At 42.4% G+C, this 27838-nt stretch overlaps 1 protein-coding gene across 1 annotated transcript; it reads left to right on the top strand.

Annotated features, from left to right (window-relative positions):
* The first annotated feature begins 60 nt into the window (after positions 1-60).
* On the top strand, positions 61-27838 carry LOC144105022 (venom metalloproteinase antarease-like TserMP_B). The gene is made up of 9 exons (XM_077638236.1): positions 61-192; positions 1389-1460; positions 1968-2089; positions 2625-2674; positions 6821-6929; positions 15448-15615; positions 22300-22435; positions 24168-24299; positions 27560-27838. Exons 1-9 carry the CDS (start codon positions 112-114, stop codon positions 27659-27661), a joined length of 972 nt encoding a protein of 323 aa, XP_077494362.1. The 5' UTR covers positions 61-111; the 3' UTR covers positions 27662-27838.

The raw sequence follows: 27838 nt of genomic DNA, 5'->3' as shown, positions 1-27838 counted from the left end.
ATGTCGCTTTAGAAAATGCAGCGATTAGAATGAGTGTAAACACCCATTTTTTCAGATTTCCGAAATAAGACGAGAAAGGAACGCCCAAACAAGTTCGTCGTAGAAATCTGCATGGTTACAAGCAAGGAGTATTCAAATCAATTTAATTCAACCGAAGAACTTATCCTATACATTGCTCTCATGTTGAATGCGGTACGTATCTTTCATTACCTACTACACATTTTTGCAGTAGTTTCGCTTGTAAACAACATTATGAGTACCAGAGACTAGAAAAACGCGGCACTAGAATATCCCTAAAGGCTGAGAAAGCTGGCATTGATTTCGTGCTGTTCAATAAAATCAGTAGCTGCCGTCTTTTCCTGGTCACTCGGTAACCAAAGAGAAGAGCTGTGCTCAATAGATGATTTGTATATCAATTATATAAAGGTAAATGGCTACACTTATCTTTTAAAGGCCTGTAAATGATTAACTTTCTCAATGTATAAAAGTGTCTACCTTATTTTGACTCCTATATCTTAACTAATGTCTCTCCACGTTTTTGCAAGCTCAGTTTTGAAGACGGCACAAGCTCAGAAATTAGGTGTGGACTACAGAATTATGAAAACATCTCTGTAATCATGAAATGACTCCTAAAATCAATATTTTCTGCATATTACAGACTTTCTGCATTTGGTTGCTCTTCCATTGCAGACTGCGCGAAGCTGGAACAGGCGCACTAGATAGTTATCTCTATATACACACGATGATAAAAAAAATATATCAGTGAAGAGAATTTGATGACCGCGGTGGTAAAAAGTTTAAGAAAAAGTTGTTTCATGCTTAGGAATCAGGTTCTACAATTTGATTCGTTAGCATGAACTTCTTTATCAATAGAATCATTTAGTGTTCTATGCGCGAAGGCTCGTTTCGGGACCCCTGACTAAACGTAAACTTATTTTTCTCAGTACGCTACCTGCCAGAGAGACGGAAAGTGCAGTGCATATTTCCGGCAGAATGGTGAAAACTACTTTAGCATCGCACTAAATAATATCTACATTACAGAATATTCTGGTATCTAGATGCCTTCTAATTTGTTCATAATAAGTAGTGGCTTCTTTGCACATACCACTAAAAAAAAGTGCTTTTTATTCCTAAATATCTTTTTTAATATGCCAATCTACTAAGGTTAAGAATAACCGCCGAAATGATTTTCGTCATTTTATTGCATTGAAAATATTATTTCTGGATTCTACTCCACTTCCCAACAAACGCTGCGATTTCTAAGCCGTAGAATATCTGGCGTCATCTTTAGCGCTATTCCGGGTTTAAAAATAAGGATAAAACTTGAAACGACGACACGCATCAACTTTACAAAGCAGTAATGAAGCTTGTTTTCTTATTGCCCCAAGGCTGCCCTCAGTTTTATTGATTTGAAGAATCCCAAAATACGCTTCCAACTTAACCAAGTCTTCACAAATATGGTAAGTGTCTTCTCCAAAAGCGAAAAAAAATAATGTTACATAGGCCACAAATTTTGCTCTTTCTGGTGAACTTTGTCTTGTAGAACCAACTTGTTTAATATTCACTTATTGTGCCTGAAGAATTTCGTAACAAAATATTAGGTCAGTAGCAGTTTCCGTGTAAAGATTTTGATTTTTCTGTTTTCTACTTTGCCTATTTACCTGCAGACCTGTCAAAATGGAGGTGTGGAAAGACTATTTCTCTTTTATGTAGAAAATATAGTTAAACTGTCACTGTTATGCAGAATTTGGTGTTCGGAACATGTTTAAATGATTGTTGTACACGTCTCTAGTTTTCTGATATATTACGCTTGTTCTGGCACAATAAATTACTGCATTTTTTGGCGCCCCACGATGAAGCTTTATCGCTGTAACCCACGTATCACAGATCGATTAGGGGCAAAGAATGCGCTTCCTTTCCTCCAGGTTTATATTGATTCATTGAATTTATTTTCTTTGTTTCCTCAGAGTGACGAAATACTTAACAGTACTGAAGCCCAACCGGACATAGAGGCGACGTTAGACAATATGAAAGACCTTTCACATCAAGGCGCTTTCAATCGCTGTGACATTGCGTTCTTCTTATCAAGGTACCGAATAACGATTAATATTGGGGTGATTGTCACGAGGGTGTTGATGAAATAGTTACCGATTACTTAACGCTACTGAAAAGAGCTGCGGGCTACAAAGGTCCTGGTAGCGTTATGAGTTCTGTGGGTTTGTTCGGCAAAATTTTTTTTAATCCTAGTGAGAAAAAGTAAAATAGAAAGGGGCTTTCTCGCCAGGTATGAAGACTCGCTTGGTTCTGTTTCATAACACACATACTTTATTGTCTATTTTAATGCCTGCTCGCGTGAAATAGGTGGTAAGCTTTATCAGGCTCGCAGCAAGCAACACAGGTTTGACAAACGCACTTCTTAAAACAAGCCGTAACCTATATACACATAGCTTGGATCTATATTGGTGAATATTTTAAATACATCATGCCAGAGGAAAATGAGAGAGACAATTTTAAAGTAGACGTGGAGTCTTTACTTTTTCTTCTTACTTGGAGAAACGTGATTTAAGATGGTTTGCAGTGATTGAAATAATGCATTTTTTACGATTTTCTGGTCATTTCTCCAGCCAAGATTTTGTAATGGATGTAAATGGCACAGCGGATAACACGGTTGCTGGTAAGTTCGAGTATTCCATCTGTATTTTAGAGTCGACAAGAAAGACGTCAGTTGCTGATTTCTATCACCTAACTTTAAGCACATGGAGAAGGCACACGAGCAATAAACTTATCGACGCAGACAAAAAGTGAAACGCTTACTGCTAACAAGCTTTTGACAACTTTGGCATGTCGCAAGATCTTACACTAACTATGGATTTTGGGCGGTTCAGTCCAGCGCTTCGCAGTCTTTAAATAAATACCCCTTCACAAGAGAGAAATTGCGCACACTTTCTAAAACTGACTTACATGCACTTTTTGTATAATCCTTGGTAACATTGGCTTTTCTTAACCCATTTTTAAAAAATTATAGTAGTTTGCATCTTATAGCTATTCTTTAAAAACTGGCATCCCAGTTTGCGTATTCTTTGTGTGAATTGTGCTGCTTACTTCTAAAAAAGTTTCCGCTGACGGTTAATTGCTTTGTACTTTGTGTTAAATACACAACCTTCGACCTCAACTTCAAGCCTGGTATGCAAACCTTAATAACCATACATTTTTAGCAGTTGATTAAATTGAGCACAAATATTCTCTGGGACGTTTCCCAAACTTAGGGTACTAAAGAGTGTAGATTACACGGAATCTATAGAATAGTAAAAATATGTTACTCTGAAATTTGTCCTCAAAAATAAAACCTGGAAGAAATTTCGCATAGCGTCGCTGATACAACCACAGCATCATCGTCATCTGCATAATTACGTCCAGTGCAATAGAATGGCCTCTCTCATATCGACCCCGTTAACATTGTCATGTGCCAGCCGTGACCATCGTGTTCCAGATAACTTCTCATTATCTCCCGCTCAAGTGACCCTTTCACGGCTCGAACTACGTTTTCTCTTCTGGGAATGCAGAACTTTGCTTTAAGGGACCACCGGTTATCTTTCCTTGCCATTACGCGCATTCTTCCTCTAGATTTCGAATAAGTTAAAAATGAATCGACATAGCACCGTCAGCTTTTCTGGTCTCTCTTGTCTGTAAAAGTTGTACTGACACAGGAGCCTCGGTAGCTGTTAATTATTCTTGAAAGAGGACTACGGGCCTAGTAATTATCTCAATGAGCTGGAAACACCATTACGAAGCGTTAATAATCATGTTAAAACCATTCCATTTTTTCCAACAATTTAGGCCTCGTTTGGCTCCAGCATTAAAGTAAAGCACACCTTAACGTGAGAGTACACCGGCCAACCTGCACTAGCATAATGCTGATGACACCTGCGTCGCCGGCATGCGCTTGCTATTGCTGAGTGCACAGCAGGGTTTAGGTGACGCCGCAATTATTTCGCCATGCGCGTTGAGGTCAGTCGATGCAGGTGGAAATGCCGAGCGGCTCCTTGCAGAAGATTCAAAATCTCATTAGACAATGTTCAACTCGTCACCGGGATGTTTAACTTCCTAGAAGGTATCTTCTTATGCCCATGAAACAAATCATGTAGTTTTTTGGCGTTCGAAATAAGTTGTCGGTACAACTTTTAAAGGTACCACCACTTACAGTCACTTTGCTTTCTACAGTCCTCTACGTTTTCCTCAATCTATGCTCATCCTTTTCTTTAACTTCTACGTTTCTGTCCCGAGGCAGTACCAGGGGCATACATTCGTAGACATTCCTACTGAGAGATATTGGTGAACTGGCATCACGTGACTGTGTCTCTAAAATTCACTCCGTCCTATTCCCGTTCTCACTTATGTTTCACTGTCGTGGTCAGGTCCTGATCTGCTGCCACGACCTGCTCTAGCTAGATATAGTCCTTTACCACATCCAATACTTGGCTGACTGTCGTAAATTATTATCTTTTGATACATTGAACACCGCAGTAAATTTATTCACATTATTTTTGCGCCGCCTTCTGTTTTGCCTGCCTATGTGCTAGATCAGGTTCGCAATTCAGCTCTTGAGTTACTAAGCAAGGCAATCTCGCAAGCTAATTCGAGATTGATAAACAACTTTCTATTAACTTATTCTTGAACTCTTCTCAAGCCATTGATCTGAATACTTCGTTTAAAGACGGCATGAGTAGTACTGCAGGAATCGTGCCTGTTTGCCTGACATCGTTCCTTTATGGTATTGCATCGCTTTTTCGGTTAACGAATATAGCCGCTATCCAAGCGCTATACATATTCTCCAGTATGTTTACATATGGCGTATGCCCGCTGCGGTGGCTCAGTGGTTTTTGGGGCTGGTATCCTGACATTAAGGTTGCGGGTCCCTCCCAGCCCCTGCAAGTGTATTGCGTTGGTGGCGAAATACGAAACATTCCTGTGCTCTGCGATGTCATTGGTCCTTAGAAAACCCCGCATGTTGCAAATTATTCCGGTGTCGCTTCACTACGCTCATGCCGATAATTCGTTATTTATATATGCGTATTCTTCACCCTGCATACACCTATGACTACAGTGGCTACTGATGATCCGGCTGGGTCAAATAACATCGTAATTTACATTTGTAAAGAAAATCTCTAGAAGTCACTACTGAAAAAGTTTTAGGGTTTAAATACAGTTTCTTTCACATTGCCGCCGCGGTGGCTCGGTGGCCTTATTGTTTTGCTGATGAGCTTAAGTTGTTGAGGTGAAATCCCGGCTACGGAAGTTGTGATAAAAGCGAAAAGCAAATACAGCCGTCTGCTGCGGGTGACAGTGACGCTAAAAAGCCTTTGTTGGTCGAAATTTATCCGCAGTCATCCACAAAGTCTTTTGGAATAGCCGCATACAAGCACGGAACGTTCAAGGTGGAATTCAATGCAATGTTTGCTGGCATTTACTGTAATACTTAGTGTGCGAAAAATATTATTCATGTAAATACAAAATCCCTCCACATGCCCCATAGCGCCAATAGTGAGCCCACATTTTCGCTTTACGTGTAAAAGACCACGCCTGTTTTCTCCCTTTAAAATGTTGCAACCCAGAAACACAGCAGCCCTATAGAATGACGGCTGTGGGGCGAGTTGGTGCATGACTGAAAAACCTGCGGCGCAACGATGACAACCGAATAAAGTAAAGGACCCCTTGTACGATGGATGCGTTGTCCTTTTCTTTCTTGTGGTTTTATCGGTGTGCCGCAGATCTTTCAGGCAATACCCATAGTTAGTATTCGTGTAAGATGATATTTTATATTAATGATGCCTGCGCTAAATGGGCGCGAGGAGCTAGCAGGATCGCTTGGGAATTTTTTTTATACTTCAACCTATAAATGACCGATTTTTCTCTATAATCTGCCTGAATGAAAGCTGTTGGTGGCCAACCTGTTTTTTAAACGTTACTTCACTTCCGGCATTTTGAAACAATTTTCTGCGATTGTTTGTTTTATTAGATTCCTGTGCGTGCTTGCGTTATGCCTGTTGTCTCAGAACTCTCGGCTAAATATTTTGAAACCTGTATTCTTTCATTACAATTTGTAAATTGTTTTGAATCAAGGTTCGTAACCGACACAAGGGCGATAAGGAATGCCACATTAGAGTGTTTCCGCATAGTTTTAACCACCTGGAACTTTTTGAAGCGCACTGACATCACACAGCTGCACCCGGGAATTTTTCTCTTTATTTTGCCTGTATAAAAATGCCTACAGCGGTCGCTGCTGGTACTGATCACGCAAAATAGGGACCAGCAACCAAACGCAAAATTCTTTGAGTGACCTAGATGACTTTGTTCCATGCATTTCCTGATAACCATTTCCAACTGGTGTCTTGAAGGTGATTCAACGCGCGGCAAGTCCAGATGAAAGTAAAATAAATATCAGCCGTTTGTAAACGTTCTTTTATGGAATGTGAATAACGGCCCACAAATCAATGTTTATATTACGCAAACAATGTTACGGTCATCTTTTAAAATGCTAGATTGCATCATGAGAATAGAAGTGTGTGCAACCAGAAATTCACAAAAATACATGCTTAAAATGTGACAGTAAGAGCAGAATATTTTGCTGTTTTACATATTCCTCCAAAAAGCAGCTCTCAACTGCGGTTTCTTCTCACAACGTGTAGCACTTGTTAAACATTATGTGTTTGTGCTTCAAAATGAGTTCACAGGCACAAAGAAAATACAAGCCGGATACTATGTGCATAGCGAGTGAATTCTCTGTACTGCTTATACACATCCAAAGCCCAAACCCTTTCAGGTGTCGCTTATGTTGGTGGCGTATGCGGCGAAGCAAAAGTCGGAGTCGCTGAAGACGTGCCGTACACCTTCCATGGAGTGCACACGCTTGCTCATGAGCTGGGACACTTGTAAGTTGCAAATGAAGCACGCGTCAAAACAAATTTACTTTTCCGTTGCGAACGTTATTGCGCAAAGGATTCATTTATTTTAAGTACTTAACTCGCCGTGGTTTCTTACATTGCCACATCGCCAGTTCAAAATGCCGCATAAGGGAATATAATTTGATGGAAAAGCGATTATTACTCATATTGAGCGCGTATCAAAAGGGGTATTGATTGACAATGTTTTTTCAGAAATTTGTAGTCCTTATTCCTTGAAGCTCACATATGTAGTCACAGGACTGGTTCCAGAACTATCGAAGAAAGTAAATAATAGTTTGGGGCTGACGCCAGGGAGATAGCGACGCTCGCAGGGGTGAGCGAAATGCTACGATTTCGTGTTGTGTCGAATAAAAACCAATGGAGCTCAACAGCTTCCACCGTATGTATTAGACTTAGTGCCGTCATTCGAGTGCTCGTGGCTGCCTGCCAAGCCCTCCATGAACAACAGAGAGCCTTCTCATCCTGGTGCGCCTTTCGGCTGTTATTGCAAGGAACTTTTAGTTACCAGGCTGTAGTGGCTTGTTATTCCCACCCCAAGAACAAACTGCTTCCGTGTTGTGAACATCGGGTCTTTAGTGTTTTGGCGAACATCAGTGGGCACGTCTGTGCTTTGAACTGTGAAGGTTTATCACAACAGAATTCACGAAAATTTGAGCCTACCGTAGCGCCTTTATCACTTCGTCCTAAAGGGAATAAGTATAAGTACGGCGGAAAGAACGTTGGTAATTCTGGTCGAAACAACAAAAGAGTACCAGAAAGTCAAATACTATTCCTTCAAGCAGCAGTAAATTTATTGAGAAATAAGAAATGCTACTTCCAGTAAAAATCTTATTCCTATTTTAAATAAAAGAGAATACTTGCCAAGCAGGAAGCATTTCTAACAAGCGTAGCAGAACACTGCGTCGTGTATGAGCAGTGCGACATGTGTTTTTCTGCTGGGCGGCACAAACCCTAAGTGGAACTTTGCAGCCGCGGGCTCGCTCAGATTTTTAAAAGTGCTTGCAAGAAGCAGACATGCCAGGTTGCAATTGCAATTTTTGTGCGTCCAATAAGTTTACATCGCCGCAAGCTCATTGAGAGCATGAGGCCGCACACAAAAAATATAAGAGGGCCCTCCAATGGCCACAACGCACCGGGTTTAGCGCACCGTAAGTCGCCGCCGCATGAACGCGTTAATTAGTAATAAAGAGGAGAACAGCTTATTTACATGCGTAATGAATGAGCTCGAATAATGAACACATTCCCGGCTTTGGGCCTAAGAAGCGAAATAGCTTTTTCGTCACGTCTTAAACGTACCCGTTCTTGTAGCCACACAGCCAGCCGCTGATGGCGGTGAATGTTGGCTGGCGCCTTTTTCTGAACACAAACATATACTGAGCAATATGAAGTACACACTACTGAAGGTGATGAATACTGTACCGCGCACCACAATGTAATTAATAAATTATTAATTACCCTATAAATGAGCAAAAGGTTATAAAATTTTCTCTATTGCACTCGCTTTTAGAGACAAGATGTTCTGTCGATGTTCCAGGGCACATTTCGATCACTAAACTTACCGTATCCTGATTGTTGGCATCGGAGGCACAAAGCATAGAACATGATCTAGTCAGCAAAGAAAGAAGACCATTAAATGTGACACCAGAGGCCTGGAGGGTAGAATTTAGGGCAGATCGAAACGTCGGCTAAGAATATCGCCGAATATGAAGAAATCTGTCGCGCTGCCAACCGCAAGTATTCAGAATTTTTGTGATGAAAATCTACGCCGTACTATGGGCAAAATACCTAGCCCATTTATGCATTGCGCGGTAGGAATAGTCCGTTCATTTTACTCTTTCCTTTAGAGTGTAGGCGACAGAAAAGCGGTGCCAGTGTTACACAAGGAATCCCCAAAAAAATCGAAAGCACGCGTTGCCCTAAAGGGTTCCTCCCCTCCTACATGCCATAATACTGACAGCAGCAACTTATTTTGGTTGGCGGTATATAGCGCTTAAGGCTGCCAGTTGTGCCAGGATAACTCTAGTAGTACTCTCTTCGTACGAAATTACGGGCTGGTTTACAAGTGATAGGCGTGGTTTTGCGAAAACATTGTTGACTAAGCACTCGACCATTGAAGCTGCTTTGAAGAGTGTGTTGTGTTTTTGTTTGTGGAGTGATGTCACGTAAAGTCTCTATTAATTAGTCAAGACAGCTGTTTGTCACATAGCTGTTCAGATTTGCACAATATTTTATCCCATTTAATGAACGCAACATGCAAATTGTTGCGAAAATGTTTTTCAGAAAAATGTTCCTTCATTGGCATGTTCGAACACTGGCATCGAGCTTTCGGACTTTCGTAACCTGCCTTCAAACATTGGCACATCCAAATTTAATACATTTATATCTAGTTTTCAAATATTGCTATGGTGCTTTCAAAATTGGCACATGCGATATATCCCACTGGCCAATGAATAACATGCACTCTGGAAGTACCATTCTAGCCTGCAAATATTCATAAAAGAGGGTGCCAAAAAAAAACTGGAGGAAGAGCTGTTTGTTGCGTCGAGTTACAAGGATCACGGTTCTAGAGCATGCAAGGCGACTTGCTCTACCACTAGCCATCCTGGGATTTAGGGGAAAGGAGGGCTCAAGAGCATAGTTGTAGAGGCTGTGAGCAAATCATTTATTTTCAAGTTCACTGCGTGTCTATCATAAATGTTGGGCAACGCAGCTCTGCAAGCTGCGGTGGCGCGGCTATAGGCATCCAAGGTGCTTAACGGGAACTGATCAGTCATATCAGAAATGAAAGTTGCACTTGTTTTGCAAAAAGGCTGGTGCAGTGCATTCAAACAGTTTCCTCGTCCAGCTCTTGTTCGACGATCTCACGATGTGTCGAGCCTGCAAATCGACGCATGGTGTCATGATGAGCCTAATTAGTGAAAGTGACAGGAGAAAAGGAAAAATATTAAATGACCATGAATTTTATGAGGCACAATCTGCGTGAAGACGCTTGCAACACATTTTAAGAATAATTTGCAATTTATGTTTAAAAACTAACACCACATTAATTTAACCAAGTAGAATTTAATTCACTAAATTTTTCTTGTACCAAATGGTTGATTGTTAGTTCGATGCGTCGTGTGACAAAAGTAAATTCATGTGATTATGTAAGCAACTAATAAATTATTTTGTTATAATATCATAACAATGTATCTCTTAACTGCGAGCTCATTTTTTTCAAGTAAAGATGCACTGGTTATAGTATCTCGTCCACAAGGACATCAAAACAATATTTTTGAACAAGGTTTTATTTTTGATGGGTTTAAAAATACGGCTTTGGCATTTTTGCGAAATAAGCTGAACGCATGAAACTAAGGGCACTTTTGTTCTAAAAATGTCAAGGAGTTACTTGCCACATAGCGCTAAACAGGCACGGATGCAGCGAGACAAAGAGGACAAACAGGATAACCCACGTCCTGTTTGTATCCCTGCGTCCGTGTCTCTTTACCGCTATGTCGCAAGTGAACCGTCACCAACTGCACCAAGCTTCTTTTCTGGCATGCATTTGACACAGGATTCTAAACTATGACTTGAAAACCACAAAAAAACACCCGTCTGACAGTCAAGAGTAATGGCTTTCTTTTTCATTGACTGAAAATTCCAGCAAAATTAGCTTTAATCAGAAAATTCACATTTTCTGGGCACCTGCAAGTTTGTAAACCAAAGATAAACAATACGCAAGTATTATACATTATGCGTAACACTTCGCCGGTAAGCCGGTAAGGATGATCCTTACCGACTGGTCTGCAGTAGAACACTAAGCTGTTCTGATTCCTGTCGTGCATAAGTGGGATATAACAACAGTATTCCCGAATGCATCAGATGTCAGCTCACATGAATTGAAGCCTGCTTTTGGGCAAAGAAGTGAATGTTCGGTGAATTCATCTATCCAAAGACGAAAAATAAACTTCTTACCATTCGGGCAGATTGCACTGCGCACGATGTCAAGCCATACATTTCTAAAAGAGATTAGGTACACAGAAGTCGTCCTCGTGCGTTGTCTCGTCCTCTGTCCCTGCCGGAAGAAATAAAGCCGCATGATGTCAAAGCAACATGTACTCCCAAAATCACATTCATTTCCGAGCGTACCTCAAAAAAAAAAAAAAGTTGCATTACTTACAACTAAGATCTTATAGGCCAGGGTACTGAACCGAGTCGAAGCTCTCATGTAGTATCAGATGTGGCTGTTCACTTGCACAGACTACGGAAGGTGCCAGCCCGAGTGCGCGTGCTTTTTCGTTGCTCTGGTTGTGCGGTTGGGCGCCGCCGTGCCAGTTAAGGCAAGGCGCGTCCAGTCAAGTATGTGTCATGGTGATACAAAGCACTTTTCCAAGGCGAGTGGCCCGTTGGACGACGGTGGAGGGGAGAGGATGGCTGAAGGGGGACTGTCATTATCTTTTACACAGCTTTCATGGTCGCCAAAAAGAGTTTCCAGCTCATAGGTGGGGGATGGGAGATATGTTGTTTTTTTTTCGGGGGGGGGGGGGGGGGGTTGCACGAACGGCGAAGCGCCTAGCTGCGCGCGAAAAAAAAAACAGCTTAGAGAAAGTGAGCAAAATCAAAAAGGACAATAGCCCTTCAAGGTTTGGAAAGTGCGCACGCTATCTAGAAAAGGGCGCGGCGGGATAAAAGGTGGGGAGATATGGTACTTGAAAGAGAGAGGCGATGGCTGCCGAAACGTGTGAAAGGGGTGTGAAATTCTCCAAGAAAGAGTCATGGGCAGTTGAGAACGCGCAAGGAGATGGGAAATGCGGTAGCTTGAAATTACTGTTGCAAAGCCGATGGAAAAGCTTCATGTTGGGGGCCCGAAAACATCGAAGCGAAAAACGTGGAGCTTAGAGATGGATTTCACCAAAACGACTTCAAACACTCGCGTATTTTGTGGGGCCGTACGATGTGGTTTCTATTAGTTGAAGGTGGCTTAAAATATGTTACCACAAGCTAACAAAAATATAAAAGCAATAAAATAATATGCAAGCAGAATGCACGGTCATTCGTAGTTTTATACACGGCACATGTGGCAAACAACCTATGTTATCATGCGTCTAACACCAGTTGTCAGCAGATTTACTCACTGGTAGTAGAAGAATCCTGAAATTTTTTGTTCGTGTGGAAGTTTCACGAAAAAAACAAAAATCAAGTTAATTTGCGATTCGCAGTTAGTTCCGACGCTTTAATCAATAAAGGCGACGTTCGAAATCAAAAACATTTTCCGAGCCAATACACAAAGACGTGAGCAACAGCTACAGCGCTTAATGCCGATTGCTCAATAGAACTATAAAAAACACAAAAATTTGCAGCATTACGATTTCCAGAAAAGGGAGGCAATATCAAACCGGGAAGCACGGGTAAAGGCGAGATCGCAGGGCACGATGTGCGGAAGCGTAGAAGTCTCTCAGCACGTGGCGGCGTGCGTTTATGAAGCGCCAGCCTTTCCGAATTACGAGGCCGCTGCTTTGATTCTGTGCGTTGCTGAAGCTGCGCACAAAGTAGATTTAGCGAATTCACTTCCACTAAGCTATGACGTTTGAGTCAGGATCTCAAATAAGCAGACGCCGGCTGTGCTGTGTGTGGCAGTGAATTCTCTAGGGTGAAGTAAAAAAAGGTCTCTCTTAATTGAAAAACTTTATAAAATGAATTTTTTTAGGAGGAAGCGCCTTTGGGCTGGTTTCCAGATACTCATGAGACTAGGACGCGCATAAAGGCTTTCGAACGCATAATGTTGCATGACAAATAGGCGGGTTATTATGCCCAAAAATCGGACGAAGGCAACAACGTGAGCTCTGTATGTGCACTTTTGAAACAAAGAATATAATTTGTTGATTAGCGACTTGGCTTAGCCATACGTAATTGCACGAATCATTACCACTGGGTCACGCCAGCGCTCATTCATTAATTACTCAATATATGGGACCTTTAAAATAAATTTTAGTGTTTAGTCGCAGCCTCTTCTAGCTGCCCTGTATTAACGATATAATGCTATACAGCGGTGATCGTTTGTCTGGATGGTGTTGTTGTCGGTCTTGCGAGACATACCGGTACCTCTGTGGCGGAATATGCACAGTCCACTGGCCACTACCGAAGACGTCGCATGTCGCTGTATCACTCAAAATCAGTGAACGGACAGCAAACCTCGACGGCAGCAGCATTATTGCTAAACAGCGAGCGAGTGCGTTTGGAATGCGTTAGGAAATTGTGATTCATCGCAGCACTCCATTAGGTCCGAATGCTATTCGGAGAGTCGAATACCATTTTACTCAAATTCCACCTAAAGGTCCGCGTAGCACGGGTATTAAGATAGAATTCCAGTAGGAGTAGTAGAGTAATAGCACAACGCTACTGCTGTAAAGCCTGTTTCGCATGCAAGAAAGGATGCTACCGAATCCTGCCTCCCCGCTGAGAAACTTATTTTGAGTCTTCACGGCGATGAGCGGCGAGGTTCAAATAAGCTGGAAGTTTTCCCTTGCGCCACGCGGCTCAATCGCTCAGTCGGTTGCATGTGAACCAGCCTTAATACTGCTCGTATGCCATAATGTGCTTCAAGAACATGTGTCTTTACCTCAAGGATCAACTTAAAAATCTGGTTTGGAAACGCATACATTTAAATTTGAGTTAAACTAAGACATGTATAAAAATGCCTAAAACTTCTTATAGAGAGCTCAAGTCAGTTTTTACGAATACGAAAAATTATAAACTGTCTCGCTCTGTGGTAGGAATATTGAACGCTTCCATGTTGTTTTATTACATGGCACAGGTTTGACCAGCGTTTGCCAATGTACTTTTAACACTGGATGAGTGATGGCAAAGCTAGGCCAATATAGATAGCTTTCTATAATGACACAACCAATTCTAGCAAACAATAGGGCTTCTAAGGTTTACATAGCCCATGATAGCCATTATTATCAGATGAAACAGTCAGGAATTGCAAAGAGTCGGATTATTCTGGCTAATCTGGCCCATGATAGCCAGGATATGACACACAGCCATTACTGGGAAAGCGACGGGCAACCAAGGCTATCATTGTTGTGTTAATGAGTGGTTCAGCCAATATCAGATTTTCGTTGGGAGCTGTGGGCCTTCTTAGGTTCATGCATTGCCAACTCATTTCTAATGTTGCGGGCTATCATGGGCTACCCGGGCAGCAGACACCGACAAAGGAGGAAAAAGCAATGGCCAAGTTACAGCTGGCATAAAATATTTACCACTTAAGAGATCTTTGTAATCCAATGTAATGGGAAAGTTCTCTTTAGATCGGTAGACAAAAACAGAGCCTTTTTTTTCCATCGGAAGGGAATCGCCTAAGGGCATCTGTAAAATATGTAACGCATCGACGTAGTCTACTTCTACGCGAAAGCGTCTACAGCTTGCTTGTTCGAAGGCCATCGGCATAGTCAGCACCTCGTGTCGGAATAATCTGAGGCTGCGTATAAAAATTGTATCATGATATTTTTAGTTCTATTGATTGGTGCTTTATTGGTGTGTGATACGTGATGACGAGGTAATGAACTCATTTTAATTAATTAATTAATTAATAAATTACTTAAGAAAATGAAAAATAAAAAATAAAATAAAAAGGGGGTTCACTGGTGTCAAAATGCTCAAAATAAGAAGTCAATGCTTGATGATGGTAAAAAGAAAATTTAGAGCGTGTCATTAATTAATGAACTGAAACAATTTAAAAATTAAAAATTCGTTCAAAGGTGTCAGTCAAACTGCTCAGAATTCAAAGCCTTACCTACTACGCTATCGCGTCATACCGTTAAATCGTAGCTTAAGTACCCTCTCCAATTTTTTTATGAAACACCGCATTCAAGCAGCTGAGAGCAATAATGACTAAAATCTGACAGCATTGAAAACCATCCGTCCAATCTCAACATCAGCGGTACTTAAAGCAGGAGACGAGCCAAAAATAGAAAATCACTTTTGAGCTTCAGAACAGATGGTTCTTTGCAACGACCGCTTTCAATGCTTCCTTTCGCGTTTATTTCTTTATTTAATGCGTGGCAATTGAGCTCATAATTTTAATTACTGGCCTCAGCTTGCAGCAAATGGTAAAGAAAAGTTTGGTTTGTGAGAGATTGTGCGTGCTACTAATGGGACGTTGTTGGTAGATTCCAAGGCTCCGCGGTGAACACCATTACACAAATTCCAATCGCTTTGACGACTACAAGCGAAGGTATAAAAGCGATTGCACGGTTGGTGAAATGGCAACTAAACTTTATTGGTTTTGGAACACCACATATTTAAGAACGTTACCGGAATTTGAATGGTTGTGGACGTCATTTTATTCAAATTATTTAGCACGAAAGAGCGTTTTAAATACGCGCGGCACTGATACTTTTTGCTGCAACTGTGAAGACTCTTCACTAATATAATCCTAGTGCTGTCTTTATAAAGTTGTTTTATTTACCATATGGTGCGACTGCTTTCCCATCATTTCGGCTAGATTGGGGGCCAATCATGACAGTAAAAAGGGTATCCTCAATATTTCGGATTACCCATCAGCGGAGAGGTGTTCATGGAAAGATGGATTCCTAATGAGCTACCACGACCACTACAGAAACAGATACCGACTATCAAACTGCTCTAAGGAACAAATACAGTTTATGTACAAGTAAGCATTATTTTTTTACATACTTTTCAGTGAGTTCTTTGTCCTTGAACTTTGCCCGTAGTTTCTATATTTGATTTTATGCTGTGTGCCAGAATGAGTGTGCAGTGTCCCATTTGCAATTTGTTATTTACACTTAGAATACTACAGCTACATTTCGTGTTGGATTAAGTGAATATAATGCTTTGGGTTCCAGCTTATATCCTGTGATACTATTGTGTTTTGGGGAAAGCTACAAATAGGTCTTAGCAACATTGTTTAGTCTACTTTAAAGTCCATATATTTGTTAAAGCAAGCATCGTGCGAATGATTCCCTGTGTGCTTGAAGACAGCAGTGTGCCGATCAGCACTGACACATCAGCACCACTGCCGATCTCGGAACTTCAATGTGAAATGCTTCCTTTAAGCGAGTTTTTTAGGCTTCAGTATTCTAAACATAACTGCCTGTTTTGCCTCGCGGATAACAGCACACAGACGCATTTTCATAGTACAGTTGCAATTGGTTTCAGAAAAATGAATAGAGGCTTGAGAGGGGAAAAAATATGCTACAACTGTTTCCCAAATAATAAACCTAAGCCAGTACATGCAAAAACAGTTCACAAAAAAACAAAGAAATATTTTGAAGGAATCATTAGTGACACGAGTGTCAAGCTGTAGTTTTAGGAAGGCACGCCAATGAATGTGGAATGGAGTTTGAGGGCCTAAACGATTGCCTGTGTGTTTCACGCCTGAAGGTCATGGTAGACATCTTGAGGGAGTGGTTTTACCACATTTTAACATGGAGCTTGTGTATTTTAAGAGCTTTAGCTCTTACTCATCATGTTTGGAATGTTCTTGGGGTTACCTACCACCGTTGATCACACCGCCATCTGTGGCAGCAACTACTCATCACGTTTCGAGATTTCGTGAGGTCTCCTACCACCCTGAGGTCTAAGCGTCATCTCTGGCTGCAACTAGAAAACATCGCATTTCGCATTGAAACTTGTAGCGCCATCTACAATAACATTGTAGAAACAACTACCTGCCGAGTGGCAATGATGACTTCACGGCCAAAAATTTTGGATAGAGGTGGAACTATGTGAGTATGACATCAGGAGACGAAATGACGGCATAGTTTTGGTTTCTAGAATCCAAGATGGCGTCGATTTAATTGGTTTTGTCGTCTCATTTCTTTCCTCTCCCGCTCTTTCAAAAATATCCTAAAACGGAAAACTGTCCTGTTACGGGGCCGCTGTACAGGTGTACATTCGTTTCGCAATTATACGCCGACAACAACGGGCACCCATTCCGGGACACATGTATACCGAATTATTTTGTAGGCAAATAAAACGCTATGGGTTGTTGTATAGAAATAAAAGCGCAATTAAATAATAGGTAAACATTCTATACATTAAATTACTCATTGAAACATAACCATATCGCACCGCAAGCCGAATTCTAGGCTCGCCTTGACCCCATAAAACGAAGCAAATTCCGTTTGGGACGTATCTTGAGGGGGTGGAACTCGACAATGGGTAGACGTGCATCGTAATTTCTCTCATAGATGGCGCTAGTGGTAGATCGTTCGGCTATGTGGTGTGCGTGCACGCGTAGCTGAGCATGGTGGAAATCCGCCCCGTTTCAAAGGGAATTACATTCCGTTTGTCGAAACGAGCGACGCGTTCTTCATCGCTTTCTTCATCTAGTAAACCAAACAACTAACGCTCGATACTTCAACGTCTTCCAGACGGTGGTGGCCTTTTTTTCAGAAACTGTTACCATCACTGCGCTGCACTGGGTTTTGGGGTCGGGATTGAAACTAGAAATGCTCACCTGGTGCGCAGCGTACGCGGCGTAGCACCCCCCCCCCCTCCCCCTAACAAGATAGTGCTGGCCGTCACTTCGGAGCCGACCCTATGCGACTGCTAGAAACAGGCAGCTATATTGGCCTTATTGAGCATTTGCAGTAAAACGCGCAGCATATGGCGCGACGTGTGCCAAGAGCTTTTTGCACAAAGTTCGTTCGCCGCCGTTTGGGAAGGGAGCCCGACCATTCGGTAGCATTGAAGGAGAGAAATATCCGCAATACGGAAGGAGGTCAATAGAGATCCCAGCAAGAGTTCGGTAGTTGTGGTACACCAAAGTCAATGCACAGGCCAATATACCATCAACTTGAAGGCAGACACGGCGTTCTGCTATCGACGCACATCCGAATCGTAGTCGGCGGGGAAAAGTTCGCGGTCCACTTTCCACCGCAACCACCAACTGGTTACGCACTCCAACTCTGACGTCCTCAACATCATCAGCCTCTCTATGCCCTCTGCAGGGCAAAGGCCTCACCCACGTCTCTCAAATTAACCGGGGATTGCATCTCCAATTAAAGGTAAGGGAGAGTGAATTAACCGCCGTTTCGCGGTCACCCGACACCCGCAAACTACATCTCTTCCGCCCACCTAACCTCCTGCCACCCCCTGCTACGCTTGCGTTCTCTTGGAATCCAGTGCGTTACCCTTAAGAACCAGCGGTTATCTTCCATTCGCATTACATGCCCTGCCCAAGCCCATTTTTTCTTCTTGATTTCGACTAGGATATGATTAACATGCGTTTGTTCCCTCACCCGCTCTGCCATCTCACATAGGCGGTGCGGGCTGGGCAATAATTTTTCTTTCTTTTTCTCTGCCCACACTAATATATTTCTCCTAACGTTACACCTATCGTTTGTTTTCCATAGCTCGCAGCGCTTTACTTAACTTAAGCTGTACCCTTTTCGTTATCCTCAACGTTTTTGTCTCATAGGTGAGTGCCGATAGATACAGCTGTTGTGTACTTTTCTCTTCAGGGTTATTGGTAAACTGCAATTCATGATCTGAGAAAACCTGCCATATGCGCTACACTCCATCCTTATTGTTCTAGTTATTCCCTTCTGATGTGGCGGATCAGCGGAACAACCGGCACCATGTAGACGTATTCCTTTACCACTTCCATCAGCTCGTTACCAAATGTGAACTGATTTTCCGTTCGAGACTGTTGAACATTACTTTGGTTTCGTCTTCACCGCTTTTAAGCTACCTCCGTCCTTTAGCGAATGTTTGATTCTCTTCATATTTAACTTCTTTATATCGGCTACCTTGCGCTTATTGATTAACTTTGATAACTCTGCCAGTTCTAATACCTCTCAGGTTAGACGCCTTCATAATTTGGCGTTTCATAATTCGTTTTTTCTTCTCCTGAGATAGCTTGCCGCTCTCGTGTCGAACCGTCGTACCCTCTATTTCTACTGCGCACTCCGTATTGATTTTCCCTGATTCCAAAGCTGCCCTCCAAGGCATGCAAGCTGCTTTTCGCCGCTGAGCTCATTAAGAACTGGTCGCCGACAACTACATCACTTTGCCATCAATAAAGGGTATGACATTATCTACCAATGGCTACCAGGACACAGCGGCATAGCAGGCAATCATCGTGCGGACGAGGCCACCCGAACTGCTCACCACGACGGCAATTTTGTGTCGATCCCCATTTCGAGATCAGACAGCAGGAAGGCTTCGCGTTCTTGCGCGGGATATCATATTTGCCGCTTGGAGTTCAGGCCAATTTTCTAACTCACGTTTAAAATCGTTTAACCCAGGTCTCAAGATCCGGCTTCCATCAACCTGCCACCCCAGGTCTCAAGATCCGGCTTCCATCAACCTGCCACGACGTGAAGCAGCTTTGCTGTGTCGCCTGTGGCTTGGTGTAGCTTTTACCAAGCATTACTCTTTCTTAATCGTTATGGCTTATAACCCTGCATGTGCCATCTGCGGGTGTGACGAGACTATAGCCCACATTGTTTGTGAATGCCCTTCCGACAGCGCCGAAAGGCAGTCTCTATACTGTGCGCTACGGCGTCTAGATCAACAAACACTGACGGAAATTAAGATTCTTGGCAACTGGCCGGGGCGATCGTCGGCGGTGAAATCCTCCAAGGCATTTATTTATTTTATTTTTTCAGGATACCCGTAAAGGCCCTCTTTCGAGGGTATTACATAGGGCGCGGGGGGGGGGGGGGGGGGGGTCAATGTAAAAACATATACAATCAAAGGAACAAAAAGCAGGATAGGTATAAAAGAAAAAGATAATTAAGCACCAACGAGTAAATAAAACGCAGGCGGTAAAAAACAATATAATAGAAATTATAGGTTTAAAGAAAAAGATTATGCATAATGGAAATATTTAAATACTACACTGTACGTTCTTGAGAACTTCGGGCCTGCCCTACAGGCTATGACTTTACCGAACGCTTGGTGACCGTGATTTCCTGCTACTCTCTTTTCTCCTTCATTTTTTTATTCTCACACTCCTTCCCGCCATGCAGAGTAGCAAGCCGGTTATTTTTCCAGTTAACCTCCCTACCTTTCCTCCTCCTCCTCCGTAATGATAGCTGTGACACTGGATCGAACATTAAGTTGGTCTTCCTCAAAGACGATTATCTATTCTGCAGCAATAGCCTGAATTTCTCTACTTTCTTATCGCTTACTCATTCACGGGCTTCCACTTAACTAGTTTCTTCCCTCCTATTTTAATTTAAGATAATTCGAGGCTTTGTATTCTGTGGTCGCTACAAGACACCTTACCGAGGACCTCCAGGTCCTGCACGATGCCATAGTGAGTGCATAGTATGAAGCCTATCTCATTTTAGCCTCTCCATTGGGCCTCTCCCTCGTTCATTTTCTGTTATCTCGTTTTCGAAAGAAGGGATTCATGATCAGTAAATTATTTCTATCTACGAACCCTACAAGCTCCAACCTGCACTTCCTGAAGCCTATGCCATACTAACCTACCCTCTGGTCTCCGGCCTCCTTTTTGCACACCATCGAATTGAAGTCGCCAATCATAACTGAGTACTGTCATTTTACTTTGTTCTTTTACGGTTCGACGTCTTGGTAGAAGCTTTCAACGATCTGGTCAACATGAATGAATGTAGGCGCGTAGTCCTACACCACTTTGAGCTTTTGCCTCTTATTAAGCCTAATTACGATAGCTGCCCCCCTGTCGTTCACACTGTAGAACTCCTTTATGTGGCCAGCTATATCTTGATTGATGAGGATGCCCACACCTAGTTCTCTTCTGTCCTCTAAAGCATGTACCCTTCGCTTAGTACTCTCCACGCCTCATCTGTCCTCCTTACTTCACTAAGCCCTAACACATCCCAGTGAATATCCGCTAGTTCCCCGAACAGCACTACTAGGCTAGCATCACTGGATAAGAATATAGCGTTAAACGTTGCGAAGTTCAGTTTCGAATGGCTGCCTGTTCGCAGCCAGGGATTCTTAGCACTCTCCACTGCTTCACAAGTCTGACCGGCGCCTTGGTCAGTTCCTCCGTAGCCGCTTGGGACTGAGAACCAGTGGTTAGTTGGTTTCTTAATAGAAGTTTTGGGCCGAGTACTAAACCAGGATGGCCAAATTCTGCTCTGGTGAGGGAGTGTGTTGTTTGACCTTGTCACTGAGATTAGGCTGCACCCTAAGCCTTGGTGTGCAATTCCATCGACAAGCGGAGCTTTTTTTCAGCCCGGGGAGAATTGCGCGGCACAAGGATTCGAGCCCCGGCTCTCTAACAAGCGAGGCGGATGCTCTACCTCTACGCTATCGCTGCACTCCCTCTCATATAATGCCCTCCTCCTACTACGGCAGCCACCCTCCGAGTATTTCCTGGGGCAACGCCCCATCCGATGCGCCCACTACCAGGACTATTACCAGTGCTATGACTGAGATGTGAAACACAGGTAATGGGCACTGAACAGCTGTATCTTTGAAGCAACCATTGCCGAATGCCTGGTAAAGTCTTCCTATTTCGCGCGTCGCCGTTTCGGAAGGCAGATTTAAGATTTGTTTACGTTTTCTATGGTGAACATTGCGGCGATTATCACTCGTGAAGCGGCCAGCTTTCTTACTGCCAATCTGAAAATGAACAGAAGTAAACCCTGCCATTTGAAAACAAGCGCTGCAGTGCCCGTATGAATTGTTTGGTCATTTATAAGCAATCACCTAATGTAAACTTGAATTTACCCTGTACTGATGTCAGTTCATGTAACTAAATGCAACTTTTCTTTCGGCGAGAAGACTGGAGGAAGAAAACGGTATTACTTATCTGTGGCAGCTCCATTGTGACATAAAAGTTCACACAGCAGCCCCGTAAATATGGCGTTCTTTGCTCGATTCCTGAAGCCGGCCTAGTTATGACCTCTCTATATTTATTCGAAAAAATAAGACAGGTACGTTCAATTATCTTCACCAGTTTTTTGTCCACCTCGATCGTGACATAGACCGGTGCGCTGTTATCGGAGGCACTTGCTACAACCAAGAATGCATCGGCTAAACAGGCAAATCTCTCTGGCACTCTTTAACAAGCTGACATACTGAATCCCTTTAGTATATTGGAAAAAATGAACTAAGTTGCGCATATAACTACGCTGCAGCTGTTTTTTTTCTCTTACTCAAAATATATTGATATCATAATTAATGATGTAAATGGGGTTTTACTTGAAGAGCCACATTGAATTTTGGTTCACATATGGCACGTGAATCTTTTATGTGCATAATAAGGCTTTATTTTTGCCACCGTTTATTAAGCAATGTGCACTGTTACACTGCTCCTTGCTGGCGACTTTACAGCCACTGTTCTAGACACTGGTCGCACTCATTACAGCAGCGATGTTTCCCTTTTTTTCAGAAATATTTCCAGATCTTGCATTGAAATTCGCCACAAAGTAAACTATACCAGTGAAGTATACCCAGGGCAGAATATGACCCGCAAAAGGTTTTGTCAAATGGTCCATAGAGGAGTCGCCGCCGTGAAGCCAGAATCCGTACGTGCACAGCAAACCTTCTCAATGCTGAAAAAAAAATGTTTTTTTTTCTTGAGTAACAAATAACAATATGCATGATTTAAGGATCACTATAGGGCTTTGGAATATGCGGGAAAGCATTGCATCAGATCTCAAGCTGTTAGCCTCTCGCACATAAAACAACAGCATAAAATTAATTTTCAAATCAATTAGGTTCCGCATTTTCATTATAAACCTTATTTTAGGGCATGCAAAGGCACTCCTTACAATATTCTTCGCAGGGAACGATTTTCATGATTACTAAAAGTAACTGTCTACAATATTTTGGGCACATCGCGCCAAAATACATGAACTTTCGAGAAGCTTGCAGGCAAAGCAACCTCTCAAGTTCATGTAGTTCGTCCAAATAGCCGAAATTTGTTGGGCCGCAGCGCCGAGGGTAACCGCGCTTATGAAACTTTATGAACGTTTAGATAATCCTTATGATAGGCTACACGACTTTTAACGATTAATGAACCTAAATGTAATAGTTGAAAGCTAACTATTCAACATTTGTTAACCGGCCAGCCAGTTAGCACGTCTGAGTTGTATTCTGATGTACTGTACTACTGACAACGCTATGCCGAAGAAAGCGCTCTCGTAACTCAAAAATCCTCTTTTTATAAATTCTTTAAATTGTTACGTAGAATAGGCTCAGTGTGTCAATAAAATCATGAAACCTGTTGTGCATACATTCGGCCAGCGCCTCAGTTACCAATGTTGACGAGCAGCGCAACCAATTTTAACATGCCGCATGTAGAGCAAAGAAAGGGTGTACGAAAGGAGAAAAAGTTGATGAAGAAGTGCACAGAACCTGCGACTGGAATTGACTATAAGTAACATAGAAACAAAAGCAGCCAAGTGAAGAAAAACCAAATAGGCGTGGCCACCTCAGCGTGTGCAGGTGCCCTCTGAAGGTTTTGAATCTTCTCATTTTTCCGGAACTGAGCCGAGGAGGCTTGCAGTTTGTGATCATTGCCACTCATGCGACAGGGCTGGGGCTGCTGGCTTCTCGAACGAGCGGTCGTACTCCGTTACTAACGAACGTGCAATACGAGCAGGGGTCATGGCGATTCTTGGCATTTCAGATTGCCGCATATAAATCATACTCCTTTTAGTACCAACGCGCTACACTATACAAGAGTAAAAGATGTGGGGCACAAAGAAATAGCACCCACGTGAATAATTTCACAAGATGAAGAAAGAAATCTTATTATGGCCGTTCACGTTCACTACTTCCTCCACAAAAAAAAAGTTCCTTTGTCGCTTTTCTTAGCGGGCCTGGAATTCCTGGCACACATGCGCAACCACCGCTCGCGAGGACACTACTCATTCAATGCCCATGAAGAAGGCACATGACCGTTTTTTTTGGCTGATAACAAAACTGATTGGTTGTATGGTAACGCTGCTTGTAAGGTTGAAACATATAACTAGCCACTGAAGCGAACACTGCGAAATTTTCTGAACACTGTACAAAAAACAATTTATTACTTTGATGAAAGAATGCATTGAATGTATTGGGGACTTGTCGCCACCCTTTCTGAAAGCACTCAGTTTGTTAGACTCGCGTAAAAGCGCCTTTTTTATCGTCATTTCCTTTCAGATGATATTCTATGCATAGTGCAGAAACATATTAGACATACGCAGGTGCACTCTGCGTTTTCATGTGTATCGCTTAAGCTTCGTTATAGTTACGCTATTTTCATCCCCATAGAAGGGTTACCACCGCCATAAGAGATGCGAAGTCAAGTGCTGCTGGAAAGAAAAATTTGAAGACTATGATTATGACTTAACAACATGCCAGATACACTACATGGCGGAGGGATTACGATGTGAACCTGGAAAGGTGAGCCCCAATGTCACTGATTTATTTTGAGGTATAGAAGTTTTTTCTCATTTTCCTCATTAAACAGGCACACAGATGCCAGCCACGCGCATTCAAACATTAATGCGCAGGCGTATGGAGTGTCCTTTAGATACCACTTTTTTGAAAGTTCTTTTTTTTTGTTCTTGTTCTGTGCTGTCTCCCTTTTTGCCAGTTGATTTTTGTCTCGGTCCTTAGCTATGGACGTTGCGCTCAATAAAATGTAAACGAAGCCGTTACATCCAGTAGACAATAATCAGCAAGCTACATTGTTTGTGGAAGAAAATTATCATGCTTATGAAAGCGCGCAAAATAAAGAATGCTATTACAGCTTCGCGGAAGGAAATACGGGATCTGATGAAGAGCATTTTGTAATTTTAGGAGGCCGCTAGAGATAGAATTACGGCCGACAATTAAACAGGCATGAGTGTATATGTCAAGCTGAAACTGTCATGGAATTGTTTATAATGTCTTCGTTGTCTTTTGAAGACATAGAAGTCGAAGTGAAATAAAAGGCTGTTCCTGACTACCTGTTTCTAGCCCTTCATTGTGCTCTCCTTCCGGGCACGGGCACGAGCTGAATTAAAAGTCTCAGAATTAGGCACAAAACAATGGCTTTACAATAAACTCCGAAATATAAAATCATTCTCGTCCTAACCAGCACCACGAGTCATTTTTGGGTGTGTCGAAGTAAAAAGAGTGCGACGTAAGCTACCTCGTTCACCGGTGTTAAAATAAACTCCCATGTCGCTGATGAAAAACTGAGCATTTTTGCAACATGCTCACGCCTCAGTTGCATCAATTGCTGTGATTTAGCTTAGCAAAGGGACACTGGTCGTCAACTTTTCAAGTGTACTTTTCGACCCAAACGAGAGCGCGACTGCAAAACTAATGAGTTCGTCATTATTTTACCTGTTGCCCTAAAAGGCATTTAATATGTGCTAGAAAAGCTTTCGAATTTACGGTCCGCGAAGGCTTAGCGGCAGATCCCCTTACCTCAGTTATTCGCTGCAGTGTGACGCAGATAAATCATCCTAAATGACGAACTGTTGCTTGCATTAGCGAGTTCCTCCGTCCTCAGAAGCAGGCTTCATGTCGCACAGCAGTGCGAAGGCGCGCTTTCATGGCTTCAGCCATCTAATTGCCTGAAGCGATCTCATCCGAAGGGGTATCTCCCATTGGTACCTTTTAGTGAAATCTTCGCAGTATGACGGAGTAAAAAATTAGAGCTCACCAGGCTTGGCGGCAACATGCGATCACGTGAACCTTGCTAAAATCCCGCGCTAGTATGAACGCTCTAGCACCTGCCAACAAAATAACTAAAATACATGTAGTTGCAAAAATGTCTGTATCGAATAGTCATACGGGTAACTGAAATGCCGGAGCCCGTGTAAAAAATTAGCCCTTCTAAGTTAAATGACGGTAAATGACGACAATAATCGGCGCCGGTGGAAATCGACAATTGGCCACCATCGCGAAGGGCCTACTTGGACACGTGAGGTTTGAAAACGGAGATTCCTTTCTCGTATGCTCAAAAAGCTCTGCCTGAAGAGCCGTTATGACATCACGCTCTTCAGCTTTCTTTGAAGGGGTACCTTGGCGCATCGTTTTTATACTTTCATCATGAAAACAAAATTCAAGAAATATAAAAAACTGGCGACAACAATTCGACAAAATCACATGGGGATCATATAGACCATCTTTTCTATAAATCTAATTTTTTTCCTTGTGCTGCGATTAACTATGGTTCAAGGGTATTTTTATGCGCGTGCTTAGAGCATATAAAGAAACCCAATCGGTTAAACAAATCCGCAGGCCTTTATAAAGGCGCCTCTAAAATCCACTCGGCATGCATTTCGCCTGACTTTACACTTTACTTTATATACACATGATTCGAAGCCTCTGCAGCGCCGTATACGGCAAAAGAAGGGTACTTGAGTTAAGGCTACAAAACAGCATGGACTGTAATTGTTTTAGTTGAATCGGCAGCATATTGCTATGCTGCTTGTTCTGATTCCACTATGGCTACACCCCAAGCACCTGCTGTATGCTGTTAAACGTGTGCCATTAGATAACGGATCGGACCCTATTTAATTTGTGACGTACGATAAATTCTGCTTTCGTAACGATAGTTGAACCCTGTCACTGATGAAGTCGTTTTTCTGCAAGTAAGCGATGGAGCAAACACGTATTCATCCTCCAGTGAGGAAGCCTAAGCTGCAAAGGCTTCCTTATGCGCCTATATGGCCACCGATGCCCGATACAATGAAAACTTCGGCATAGGAAGCCTTCCGTACCTTTGTCCTTTAAAACAGGCATTCGTAGCTCATGGGCCTCTCCTTATCAAGCTGCTTCTGTCTATTGTTCTTAAACTCGCTCAGAAACGGAACATTTGGCCGCAGTCGGTTGAGTTGGATAAATAGCATTGTATAGCAAAACAGGCTACGCAGATTTTGTGTGCATAATCAGACGCCACAGAGAAGTTACTGTGGCTGGTTTACTAAGTGACTCCTTTATTCTCTGCCGTAGCAATTTAGACAAAATGATGCGGCGCTTATGATTAGCCCCGTGTTAATACGAGCCTAAAGTTGATAAACTCAAGGCTATGAATCGTAGTCTTGAGATCACCACAAACGCAGGAGTTCCTGTCTTGAGTAATCTATCGTTTGGGACCTCTGTGTTACCCGTGTTTTTTCTGGCATTTTTTTCAATATCTCAGCATAAGGATTTCATTAGTGCTCTGCCAGTAGGAAACTTCGATTTTCATCATCACATGCCGCTATAATAGCGGCTTATTCGAACTACTGTGGCAGAGGTAATGATCTGCCTTACTTAATCAATTGTTCATAATTTTTTTCTCTGTCGTATTTATCATCCGGATTTAGTTTATTCCTTTTGTCGTAACAATGGTTCCAGGAGCCATCAGTACCATCAGTCAACTTCGTCCTGATTCTTTATGGAGTTTGTTTTTGCAACGCGAGGACAGATTCGAACAACTTTATTTTTTCTGTCCTGCGGTAATTCTTTCGACCATACGAAAGCGCATTTCGCTGAAACAGTTGCTTCACTGCTAGAATACAAACCTATGTTTCCTATTATACTGATAGAAATATTAGGCAATTTTATCACTCTTTTACAGTCTAACTAGTGGTTGACTGTCGTTTCAAAACACTGTGTTAGGTTTTTTTAATTCTTACGTATAAAACTCCCAGAAGCAATGTACTTACCCTTCTTCTCCACAGACATGCAGACGTGGTGTTTGCGGCAGACATGACTGGAACACAACTGCACGGCGGTTAAAGAAGCTCCGGAGATTACAGCCATCTTTGATAGCACTGCCCTGAAATGCGCAATGTTCTTTCGAACAGCAAGCAATGAAACCCTGAAATATCCTGTGATATCATTGGACAGTATTACACACGAACCTCCAAAACATGAGCGGCTAACGTCAGTCAGTGGCACTAGTGCCAACCATCAAGTTGTGACGCCTTCAACATATCTGCTAGGTTAAAACTGGAAAA

The sequence above is a fragment of the Amblyomma americanum genome, chromosome 9, assembly GCF_052857255.1.
Source record: "Amblyomma americanum isolate KBUSLIRL-KWMA chromosome 9, ASM5285725v1, whole genome shotgun sequence".
Lineage (NCBI taxonomy): Eukaryota > Metazoa > Arthropoda > Arachnida > Ixodida > Ixodidae > Amblyomma > Amblyomma americanum.
The sequence above is the reverse complement of the archived record's forward strand: the minus strand, read 5'-3'. Positions and strand labels throughout refer to the sequence as shown.

Excerpts from the sequence above, each read along its gene's own strand:
- LOC144105022 (XM_077638236.1), top strand. The coding sequence starts at position 112 with ATGGTTACAAGCAAGGAGTATTCAAATCAATTTAATTCAACCGAAGAA. Across the intron at positions 1,461-1,967 it reads ACCAAGTCTTCACAAATATG|AGTGACGAAATACTTAACAG; the intron begins GTAAGTGTCTTC and ends TTGTTTCCTCAG. Across the intron at positions 24,300-27,559 it reads TACGATGTGAACCTGGAAAG|ACATGCAGACGTGGTGTTTG; the intron begins GTGAGCCCCAAT and ends TCTTCTCCACAG.